Source organism: Trachemys scripta, chromosome 1, assembly GCF_013100865.1.
Source record: "Trachemys scripta elegans isolate TJP31775 chromosome 1, CAS_Tse_1.0, whole genome shotgun sequence".
In the NCBI taxonomy this organism is placed as follows: Eukaryota; Metazoa; Chordata; order Testudines; family Emydidae; genus Trachemys; species Trachemys scripta.
The window spans coordinates 152,815,322-152,827,885 of NC_048298.1; the positions used below are offsets into that span (position 1 = coordinate 152,815,322).

The window sequence follows — 12,564 nt, forward strand, 5'->3', positions numbered from 1 at the left end:
CCTGACTGCCCCCAACCTTCTCCCCACCCCCACCCCCAGAAAGCCCCCCCCCGAACTCCCGACCCCCCCGTCTCTTGACTGCCCCCTCCAGAACCTCCCTGCCCCTTCTCCGACCCCCTGGCCCCCTTGTTGTTGGCCTTCACCTAATGTCTCTGTGAGCTTGCTCAGGAACGGCCTGAGCCTCTTGTCCCGGCACGCTGGGCAGGAGGAGCGGGAGAGGAGCTCCAGACTGCCGGAGACGATCTGCGAATGCAGGGAGGGAGGGAGTGATCTCTGCTGCAGGGGGGAGAAGGGGCTCTGTCTGGCTGTCGGAGCCCCATGCAAGTGGCACCATCCGGCCGGCTGCCCTGTTAGCCGCGCGTGCTCTGCATGGGGGGAAGTCCGGACATTTACAAATTCCCCCCGGATGCTATTTTTAGCTCAAAAAGCCGGACATGTCCGGGGGAATCCAGACGAATGGTAAGCCTACCCCAGGGGCACTAGGCAGGAGCTGGGCCTTGCACTGTCCTGTGTAGAAAGACTAGTTGTGCTTAGCACTTGAATAGGGAGCACAAAAGGAAGGGAGAGGAAGACACCTTTCACCTCCCCTTCTACTCCACTGAGTGCCCTCTTGTGTACCATAAAAATAGGCGATGTGACATGTTGCTGAGCTAACACTGCTGGTGGAACCATAACATTAGCACTTCCTGACTTTGTGTAACCATAAAACTGCGTTAGCAGTTTTTTTGCATTTAAGACATTAAATTAATAATATTGTCTACATACATCCCCACAGTTTTAAGGCAGTGACCAAAATTTTTCAATCACTTCAGGTAGATCACAGCCTTAGAGCTTGACTCTGCAAAGAGCTGAGTGCCACCTAAATGATGTTGAGCATCTTCTTCTCTGGGCATTGAGGGCACTGACAGCCTTGCAGGAGGCATTCAGCACCCTGATGGAGCAAGCCCTTAATCTGGTAAATTGTGAAAAGGGTTGGAGGAATATACAGTAATATGAAAGCAATACTAAGAACTGGCACAGATAAAGCTCCTGTCGATATGGATACAGAGTTTACAAACATGTATTCATTTTGTGCCGTTGCACTCTATATGATTTTATGAAAATATGCTAATAAGCGTGACTATAATGTAACTGGAATATGCTTCATGCAAAAGGTCTCTTGTAAGGTATCATTACAAAGCTTATAATCTACTGAGTGTGGTCATCCTATTTGTATAAATGTATAACTCCTGTATATGAAACTAGAAATATGAAATGTAACTCTGAGGTCCTATTGTAATTATGCAAAGTGGGAACCATTTTAATGGTGGTTTGGAATCTTGATGGCTCCCATCAACTAGGACAATTGACTGTAGATGGCTCTGTTTATTGGTAAGTCTTCCTGTATACTTGTGCTGGCAAGTGGGTAATGAAGTATTACAGTGACATGTGATCATGTCACATGAACTGGAATCCATCTTTAACCTGGTGCTTTTCTATTTAGAAGGAGGGGTGGGAACCCAGAGAGGGACAAAGGATTCCCGTCTTGTGCAAAAGATATATAAAGGGGTGGAACAGAACAAAGGAGGCTGCAGTCATGAGAAATCCCCTAGCTACCACCTGAGCTGGAACAAGGACTTTACCAGTGGAAAGGATTGGGCCCAGACTAGAAGGAGGCTAGTCTGTCAAAGAAGCTTATTGGAACATCTCTGAGGGTGAGATTTACCTGCATTAGCTTCCTACTGTATTAGGCATAAACTTGCGTGTTTTATTTTATTTTGTTTGGTAATTTACTTTATACTGTTTGTTATTACTTGGAACCACTTAAATCCTACTTTTTATATTTAATAACATCACTTTTTACTTATTAATTAACCCAGAGTGACTATTAATACCGGGGGAAGGGGGGGGAGAGACCAAACAGCTGTGCATATCTCTCTATCAGTGTTATAGAGTGTGAACAATTTATGAGTTTACCCTGTATAAGCTTTATACAGGGTAAAACCAATTTATTTGGGGTTTGGTCCCAATTGGGAGCTGGGTATCTGAGTGTTGGAGTCAGGAGCACTTCTTAACTTGTTTTCTGTTAAGCCTGCCGCTTGTGGGGAAAGTGGTTCAGACTTGGATCTGTGTTTGCAGCAGGCAAGCGTGTCTGACTCAAACAAGGCAAGGTTCTGGAGTCCCAAGCTGGCAGGGAAAATGGGCTCAGAGGTAGTCTCAGCACATCAGGTGGCAGTCCCAAAGGGGTTTTTGTGACCCAGCCCGTCACACATTTGGGTTATGATTAACATCAAGTATCTGCAGAACATGAATGCAAAATTCACTGGAAGTAATAAAACAATGACAATAAAGTCAGCGATGTCCCTGGGAATAAAGCAGCTACTCATTCAATACTCCAGCATGCCAGCTACTCACAGGGCCAAATTCATTCAATGTGTAATTCCACGGAACTTGATAGAGTTACATAATGGATGAACTTGGCCAATGAACTCATGCTTTACCATATGTTTTCCATCTCTAGAGTCAGTTATGTGTCCAGTAGCTGGTTCCAAAGCAACTAGCCTATATTATGCAACATTTGTATAACAGCCTAATGTCCATTCGGACATCTGTCAGATGGTAAAATTTAAGACTGAACGCTGACTCTGTTTCAAATAATTCAAAGGTAGAAATTAAAACCCCTTATGTGGACTCTAATACACGCCTCTTCCTAAGAAATCACATTTACCACACACTGCATGTAACCAGCACAGAGGTTAACCACTGCACAGAAATCTTAACACTTCACAAATGATTAGCTTTATGTGTTTCAAAACCTGCTATTAGCTAGAATGTGCCACAGTGAAAAATCTCAAAAACATAATTTATAAAGAAAGTCACCCTACATCTGAAATAGAAGCTGATGCTTGTGAATCACTTGAACAATATTTACTTTGATACTTCTTAAAATGGTATCAATGAGTTATTTATTGGATAACTTTGTGAACAGAACTGGCAGAAAAAAGGGAACTCCTTTTCTGCAAAAAATTGGTATTTCTGCGGGGAGAGGGGGAAGAGGGAAATCACCTCAAACCGGACAAATTGTCAGAAACACCAAGTTTTTCATGGAAGGTGTTCTAAAGAAAAATTCCATTTCAGATGAACTGCAATGAAATTTTTTAGCATCCTGGCTGCCCGCTGGGAAGAGACTTACAGCTTGGCTGCTGGAGAGGCAGAGTCTGGGCACTCAACCTCCCTGTCTCCCCACCTCCCTCCCACCCGCAAGTTCTGGGTCCCGACAGGCAGAGAGTCTGGGTATTGAGCCTCACCATCAACACTCTCCAGCTCCAGAAGTCTCATAGGTAGAGAGCTATGACTGTAGGGCTTTTTTGCCTCACCAGCTGCCAGAGCTGTGGGGAGGAAGGGAGGCAGCCCTCCGGGAAAGCTTCTGTTAATTTCACTGGGAGAAAGTGAAATTGAGAAGGCGGACATAGCCAGGGAGCCATTGTTTGGATTTTTCTTGACAGAATATTGAATTTTTTTCAGTAAAATTTAGATTTTCTTGTGGAAAATTTCAAAAAGGTGTCACAAAATTAAAACATGGAAGAAAGGCTTAGAATCTTTTGTTAAATCAGCCAGTATTAGAGGTCACTAACAATGTGAAAGGATTTGCTCCTGTCCTGGGATTAAAAAGGCAACATTAAACCCACAGTGAGGCGCCATCCTTTTCTTTTTTTAAGCTGTAGGCGGAGTTGCATGAAGTTGGGCTGAGTTGCATCATGAAGAATGATTCCATTAAAAATAAATATAAATAATCTGTTTATATTTAATAGTATTATTTCTTATATTCCATTATAATTGCATATTTTATACCATAAGTATGCATGACATTTTAAAAATATGTAGAAAGGTAAGATCCCTTCCCCAAGAAACTTCCTATTGCATGGTCCTGAGCCAAAGCCTACTGGAATTAACTGGAAGATCCCATTGGCTCTAATGGTCTTGGATGATGCCCTAAAGGCTGGTCCAGTGGGTTGACATCAATACGTTTTCGTATTTGCTTCACTGGGAGACTGACTGGGTCCTAATTTAGAAAGATACAACAAAGGATCACCTACAAGAGTACGAGCAGATGATGTCACAGTTATGAATGTCGGGGAGCTAAGCAAAAGAAGAGGGTTATAAGGAGGGACCTCAAGGAGGATAAGGAGGTTATCTGGTATCTATTAATAGGGAAACTGTTCCAAGCACAAGAAGAGGCAATGAATTTACATGAGGTGTAAAAGAGGGCAGAATTTATCCCTCTCTCATAAGTGGGAGGATATAAAGGGAGCACCAAGAGGAGAGATCTGGAAGAAGCATACATTTTCATACCTACAAGAAAATATGAATTTTATTCATTTGCTGAGCATAGCCTACAACTTTATGGCCTGCTCAGTTGACAAACTTACTGACTCTCTGACCTCTCTAGAAATTCCACCCTGTGAATATGCCAGGCTTTCTGACATGCTGACTCTCTCACGTTAGTAGTTGGCAAGGAACACAAAATTCCATAAAGCAAAAGACTTTGTGGCGGGGGGTGAGGGGATTAAATAGGTTTATTCTAATAATTCTTAGCTTCTATGTATACTGCAATATAAATACACATAAAATTCAAAAGGTTAAATACAGGAAACAAAAATAAAGTAGAATTACAAAATTGAATTGTTCTTTCTTCTGTCAGCGCTTCAATGAAGACTAATTTTACCCACTTGACCAGTTTTACAGTAGCATATTTCCATTGACTTCGGTAGAGTTACTCCTGATTTATACCAGTGTAACTGAGATAAGAATCCGGCGCTGTGGCTCTACAACATAAACGACCTAGAGTGAAATCACAAGATCAGCACTTTGGCATGTAAACACCTGCCTAAATCAGAACTTTAGGCAAGAAAGTGCTTGCTAATTGCTGATTTACACATATAGAAGAGAACCTTTGCTTCAATTATGTCATGCTATTGGCAGAATTTGGTCAGCCACTTTCCTTCACGCCCTTTTCATTTAAATGTTAATAAAACATTGCATTATTTTCACTTAACCTGTTTTTTGGTGTATTACCTGTCATTAGCACAGCTACTCTTTGCAGTCCAGTCATGCTGTGGATTGACTAGGATGCCCCAGGACAGGTAAACAGAGGTCGGGGTCAAAGTGCCAATCACCAGCTGGAGAGGCTTTTGAGTCTTGGTCTTACCTGTATAAGAAACATACAGACAATTCTACTTACACTTAGGTTCTCTCTATTCAGGGGGAGATATTTGTGGCTGGTTATGAGAATGAAAGAATTATGATTTAATCTCTCCTCTAAATTCAAAGGGAAGGTATAATGCAAGTGAATTCAATCCTGACTTGAAGGGATCACCTCCCCAACCCCTGCACATGCTTCTCTTTAATTATGAGAAAGAATATTCAATTTCCAAGTGAATATTTCTCCATATATCCCTAGCAAAGATCATCAGTAATAATGAGTTACGCGCAGCAATGATTTAATGTTGACTGCAGTACTTTTCACCAGGTCTGAAATAAAACAAAACCTTACAAAATTATTTCACTTAAGATTGTTGACAAGTCTTGAGTGGTGCCTCTGTCTGGCGAGGTCTGTCCCTCACCAAGCAGGTAATGTAACTCCTCATCTCTTACACTATACTTGCAATTTAGTTTTACTCTGAACACAGTGGTGCAATCATCCCTCTAGATCAGAGGTTCCCAAACTGTGGGGCGTGCATGCCCCTCTGGGGGGGCACAATGTGCTTATCAGGGTGGTGTGGGGCTGCAGCCAGCCAGGTGTCCAGGCCTGCCCAGGACAGCAGCAGAAAAAGCATGTAGGGAGTCCCGGGTGATCAGGGAGAGATGAGGGAGAGCAGCCCAGCTCCAACCCAGCAGCAGCATGCTGTTCTTCCCCTCCTCTCCTCCCTGGCTGCTGGGGGCTGCCTGCGTGCTGTCCCCACTGCTGCCTGCTCTAGCCCAGACACCTGGCCAGTTGGTGCTCATGTATTTTAAAAACTCTGGAGCCTGCCGGAGTGAGAGGTTCTGGCCCGGGGGGAGGGAAGGCAAGGAACTCTAGTCTGCTTCACTCTGTACCCCGCATGGGCTCCTCAGGGAATTGAGCCAGCCATGGTTCTGCTGCTGCCCTGGATAGCAGCTGCCTGCTCTGCTCCCCTCAGTGAATCACTTTCTGCCCTGGACAGGAGGTGACGGGGACCGTTATGCGACTTCCATGGAGAAGAGGGATACAATAAAACGAAGATGAAGAACTTTTAAATCAAGTTTTAAAAGCTAATGCCTGAGGGTAGTGCAATGATCTAGAGGGTAGTGCTCTGCATTGCCTGGCAAAAATCTTGGTTCAGTTCTCTGTTCATGCCTCTTGATCCTTAAATTGGAAGTGCTGTTCAGCCACTGGTAGGAGTTCCTCACCTCTTTATCAATGATACCTCCAAAGGGTTAAGAAGTGGTTTTGTGCTCGAACGGGATTTCCCAGTAAGTCCACAAGGATGCGAGATTTGCTTTTCCAAGCAGTCTGCAGGTAGCTGGAAAACCCTGTAGTATGTCTGTTTTACACTACATTGATTGGGAGCATATTCACAGAAAAAAAAAAGTGGGATTTTTTTTTCACATTTAGATGAAGTGTGCTGTGATGTAATGTACAACATTTAAAAAAGAAAGGCAAAACTCCAAACATTTGCCTGATGTGTAGGCTAGAGTCCCCAGTCTCCCTGTTTTCTTATAGGGTTTTTTTGGGGGGTTGTTTTCATAGTTCTAGACAAGACGCGATAAATCGATCCCAGAAGATCGACTGCTTACCGCCGGACCCGGAGGTAAGTATAGACCTACCCAAAGACTCATTTCTTCCCTGAGGGCCACACAAGCACTAACTCACATCAGTCCAATGCCTTCTTCAACTTAACACTTGAAGAGAGAAGGGAAAGGGGGAAAAATGTTATTAACTTCACCTTTCCTCATTGTCTCCCAGTACATTTTGTCCTGTCTATGTCTATCTTTCAAGAGCAGGGAATGTCTTTAACTACTATTTGTCAAATAAACAAAGCTTTTACAACAAGAGGATGAGCAGTAATGCTTGAAATTCGAGGATGTTATTTTATCTAAATTAGTTCTTGCAACCCCAGTTAAAAAATATTTGATTGTGACATTGCTGAGTGTGCCAATGTTAATTTAACTTATGTAGTGACGATGTTAAGAATGAGAGAATGCAAGTTTCAGAACTAAGTTTCCCCAGAGATCAAGACTGCTTGCATCTGGAGTTGTGGCCTAGCCCATTAGAGAGAAAGAGGTCAGCTGCAAAGTTTGAACCAGAATCCAAAGTTATGCATACTTAGCAGTGTTTGATCAGGGAGCTTGGTTCAGGTCCATCTCTAGTGGGAATGATCCAATTAAAATTCCCCATGACTGAAGCAGCTATTAAAATTAATAATCCTAAACCATGGCTTTAGGCAGTTTATTTTTTTAAATACTGTACCTGAATAGCTGTTAAATAGCAATCTGTTATCAAGTATTTTCTATGTGCATCTAATGGAGAAAAATATTGCTTCATGCCTGCAAGGGCCCTGACAAATATATTAGGCCCAAAAAAATACAGATCATTAAACAAGTTCCATCTGAAGATCTTAAGTACTTTAAAAACATCAATCAATCAATTATTCTTCACCACACCCCTGTGAAGCAGAGAGTTAGCTTCATTTTAAGATTAGGAACTAAATTACTGAATGCTGAAATGACTTGCTAAAGGTCATACAGGAAGTCTGTAGCAGAGGCCAGAAACAGAAAAGACGGTTACTCACCGTTGTAACTGTTGTTCTTCGAGATGTGTTGCTCATATCCATTCCATTAGGTGTGTGCGCGCCGCGTGCACGATCGTCGGAAGATTTTCTACCCTAGCAACACCGGCGGGTCGGCTGTGGAGCCCCCTAGAGTGGCGCCTTCATGGCGCTGAATATATACCCCAGCCGACCCGGCGCCCCCTCAGTTCCTTCTTGCCGGCTACTCCGACAGTGGGGACGGGGGGCGGGTTTGGAATGGATATGAGCAACACATCTCGAAGAACAACAGTTACAACGGTGAGTAACCGTCTTTTCTTCTTCGAGTGCTTGCTCATATCCATTCCATTAGGTGACTCCCAAGCCCAACTTAGGTGGTGGGGTCGGAGTGAGACATTGCTGTGTGCAAAACCGCTGACCCGAATGCAGCATCGTCCCTGGACTGCTGCACTAGTGCATAGTGAGCTGTAAACGTGTGGACTGATGACCAAACTGCCGCTCTACAAATGTCCTGGATTGGAACATGTGCCAGGAAAGCAGTCGAGGAAGCTTGGGCCCTCGTGGAGTGAGCGGTGAGGTGCGGTGCTGAGACACCTGCCAGGTCATAGCAAGTCCGTATGCAAGACGTAATCCAGGAGGATAGGCGTTGTGAGGAGACCGGTGAGCCTTTCATTCGGTCGGCCACTGCAACGAAGAGTTGCGTCGTCTTTCTAAAGTGCTTTGTGCGGTCAATATAGAAGGCCAGGGCCCTTCGTACGTCCAGGGAATGCAAACGTTGATCCTGGCGAGTGGCATGTGGTTTGGGATAAAAGACCGGGAGAAATATGTCCTGGTTGATATGAAATGGAGAAACCACCTTAGGTAGAAAGGCAGGATGTGGACGAAGCTGCACTTTATCCTTATGGAAAACTGTATAAGGGGGCTCGGATGTAAGCGCCCTGAGTTCAGAAACTCGCCTTGCTGAGGTGATGGCTACGAGGAAGGCTGTCTTCCAGGATAGGTACAAAAGTGAGCAGGCGGCTAGTGGTTCGAATGGAGGACCTGTGAGTTTGGAGAGAACCAGATTAAGGTCCCACGTCGGGACGGGCTGACGCTGTTGTGGGTACGTCCGGTCTAAGCCCTTGAGGAATCTAACGACCATCGGGTTGGAGAATACCGAGGACGCGAGTTCCCCCGGGTGAAAGGCTGATATAGCAGCCAGGTGAACTCTGATTGAAGATATCGCCAACCCTTGCTGTTTTAGGGAGAGGAGATATTCCAATATGAGAGGAATGGGTGCCTGCAACGGGGACGTGGCTCGTTGTTCGCACCAACAGGAGAACCGTTTCCACTTGGCCAGGTACGTGGTCCGTGTTGAGGGTTTTCTACTGCTCAGCAGAATCTGTTGGACAGAGTGCGAGCATTGCCGCTCTGCCTGGGTGAACCATGGAGCAGCCATGCTGTGAGGTGGAGTGATTGCAGGTCGGGGTGACGCAGCCGACCGTGGTCCTGAGATATGAGATCCGGACATAATGGAAGCGGGATCGGTGTCTGAACCGAGAGTTCCAACAGTGTGGTGTACCAATGTTGTCTCGGCCACGCTGGAGCGATCAGAATTACCTGTGCCTGGTCTCTGCGCAATTTGAGCAGTACCTTGTGGACCAGAGGAAATGGAGGGAAGGCATAAAACAGGTGGTCTTTCCAGGGAAGGAGAAACGCATCCGAGAGGGAGCCCGGAGCTCGACCTTGTAGGGAGCAGAACGCGTGGCACTTCCTGTTGTCTCGAGATGCAAACAGGTCTATCTGGGGAAACCCCCACTTCTGGAAGATGGAATGTATGATGTCCGGACGGATAGACCACTCGTGCGTCTGGAAGGACCTGCTGAGTCGGTCCGCCAGAGTGTTCTGGACTCCAGGGAGGAACGATGCCGTGAGATGGATTGAGTGGGCGATGCAGAAGTCCCACAGGCGAATGGCCTCTTGGCATAGAATTGACGAACGTGCTCCTCCTTGCTTGTTGATGTAAAACATGGCCGTGGTGTTGTCGATGAGAACCAACACACAGCGGCCACGTAGGAGATTGAGGAATGCCTGGCACGCCAGGCGCACCGCCATCAATTCCCGAACATTGATATGCAGGGCTAGCTGGGGTGCAGTCCACAGGCCCTGGGTATGGTGTTCGTTGAGATGGGCGCCCCAACCCAGAGATGAAGCGTCTGTGACCAGGTGCAGAGAGGGTTGTGGGGCGTGAAATGGCATCCCCTCGCAGACCACATTGTGATCTAGCCACCAGGTGAGGGAGGCCAGGACCGAGTTCGGGACCGTGACCACCATGTTCAGGCTGTCCCGATGTGGACGGTATATTGATGACACCCAGGTCTGGAGTGGGCGAAGCCGAAGTCTGGCATGCCTGGTTACGTACGTGCAGGAAGCCATGTGACCCAGCAGGGTAAGGCACGACCTCACCGTGGTAGTTGGGAAGGTCTTGAGCCCTTGAATGAGGTTCATGATGGTGCCAAAGCGGTTGTCTGGCAGGATGGCTTGTGCACGTCTGGAGTCGAGAACTGCGCCGATGAATTCTATTCTCTGGGTAGGTTCTAGAGTGGATTTGTCCTTGTTGAGTAGGATGCCCAACTCGTTGAATGTGTGCACTATTCTGTGGACGTGAGCTTGAACTTGCTCTTTGGTACGACCGCGTACCAGCCAGTCGTCTAGGTACGGGAACACCTGTATCCCTTGCCGACGAAGGTACGCTGCCACGACAGCCATACATTTCGTGAACACTCTTGGGGCCGAGGATAGGCCGAAGGGAAGGACTGCAAATTGGTAGTGCACCGTGTTTACCACGAATCGCAGAAAGCGTCTGTGAGGTGGGTAAATTGTGATGTGAAAGTATGTGTCTTTCATGTCGAGGGCGGCGAACCAGTCTCCAGGATCGAGGGAAGGGATAATGGCCCCCAAAGAGACCATGCGGAACTTCAACTTTACTACGAATTTGTTGAGTCCGCGCAAGTCCAAGATGGGCCGCAGACCTCCTTTGGACTTGGGGATCAGGAAGTAACGGGAATAAAATCCCCTGCCCCTTAACTCTATCGGAACCTCCTCTATGGCCCCCAAGGCCAGGAGTGTGGAAACCTCCTGTATAAGAAGTTGCTCGTGAGAAGGGTCCCTGAAGAGGGACGGGGAAGGGGGGTGGGAGGGGGGGATAGAAGAAAACTGGATAGCGTATCCCCTCTCCACCGTGCAGAGGACCCAACGGTCCGAAGTTATAAGGGACCAGGCACGGTGGAAGTGGGAGAGGCGATCTCGAAAGTAGGGGGCTGGATCCTGGTGGATGACTAGGGCGCCGTCCTCGACCGCACCTTCAAAAGTTCTGCCTGGGGCCTGAAGGTGGTCTAGGTGGCCCTTGGTTCTGGCCGGGTTGAGGGCCGGTCCACCTTCTCCTACCACCTCGCCCTCGCCTCCGGGTCGAGTCTTGTCTCTGACGAGGCGGGGGGGGGTAGAAGCGCTGAGGCTGCGGCCTAAATGGCCTGCGCTGAGGGCCCACAACATGCATCCCGAGGGAGCGCATGATTGTTCTCGAGTCCTTGAGGCTCTGCAGGCGAGATTCCGTCTTGTCCGAGAACAATCCATGTCCTTCAAAGGGCAGATCCTGTAGGGTTTGCTGCAGCTCCGGAGGCAAACCCGAAACTTGAAGCCAGGAGATCCTCCGCATAGCGATACCCGAAGCCAGGGTCCTCGCAGCCGAGTCTGCTATGTCCAAGGAGGCCTGCAAGGAGGTTCGAGCCACCTTCTTACCTTCCTCTACCATGGCTCCAAACTCTTCCCTGGACTCTTGGGGAATCAACTCCTTAAACTTCCCCATAGAGTTCCAGGAGTTAAAATTGTAGCGGCTCAGTAGCGCCTGTTGGTTTGCCGCTCTAAGTTGCAGCCCTCCGGCTGAGTAAACCTTACGGCCAAACAAATCGAGCCGCTTAGCCTCTTTTGATTTAGGCGCTGCAGCCTGCTGGCCGTGACGCTCTCGTGCGTTCACTGATGCCACCACCAGTGAACACGGTTGGGGGTGGGTATACAAGTACCCGTAGTCCTTAGACGGGACAAAGTATTTCCTTTCCACCCCTCTCGCTGTGGGTGGGATAGAGGCAGGAGTTTGCCATATCGTATCCGCATTAGTTTGTATCGTGCGGATCAGGGGTAACGCCACCCTCGATGGGGCATCCGCTCCGAGGATGTTCACGATAGGATCCTGCACTTCCACTATCTCCTCCGCCTGCAGGTCCATATTACGGGCCATCCTACGCAGGAGATCCTGATGAGCCCGAAGATCTATCGGGGGGGGACCTGTACAAGAGGTGCCCGCCACTGCCTCATCCGGAGAGGAGGAGGAAGATGCCTCCGGTGGTACTGGATCCAGGGGGGGGTCCTGATCCCCTTGCTGTTGGACCGGAGCATCACCTGTACTCGGGACTATGGTGTCAGGTGGCGTGGACACGGAAGCCTCCATGTCCCCTGGTGGAGGCCGAGAGATGGTGGATTCCGGGGCCCTTCTAACCGAGTGACCCGAGCGAGAGGTCGATGGTATTGGAGCCCCTTGCTCCTGGTGGTACGCCCATGGGGTCCAAAACGACCAGTGGGATGGGCCATGAGAGTGTCCTCTGCCATCTCCTGCCAATGGCCTAAGTTCCGTTCTTCAGCTTGCCCTTGAGAGGGGTATGCCGATCTCGACAGGTCCTCCGAGGAGCGAGACACCGATCTTGACGGCCATGGCGGTGCCGAACGAGATGAAACGATCCCCGTGGGCTGCGGTGCCGCATGGTAC

General features: G+C 47.8%; 1 protein-coding gene across 1 annotated transcript in view; it reads right to left on the reverse strand.

Moving 5' to 3' along the window:
* Positions 1–12,564, reverse strand: part of ABI3BP (ABI family member 3 binding protein) — a 286,567-nt gene that overhangs the window by 205,462 nt on the left and 68,541 nt on the right. The window contains exon 4 of the mRNA XM_034767801.1: positions 5,056–5,188. Within this exon, the coding sequence (XP_034623692.1) occupies positions 5,056–5,188 (133 nt within the window). The remainder of the gene's footprint in view (positions 1–5,055; positions 5,189–12,564) is intronic.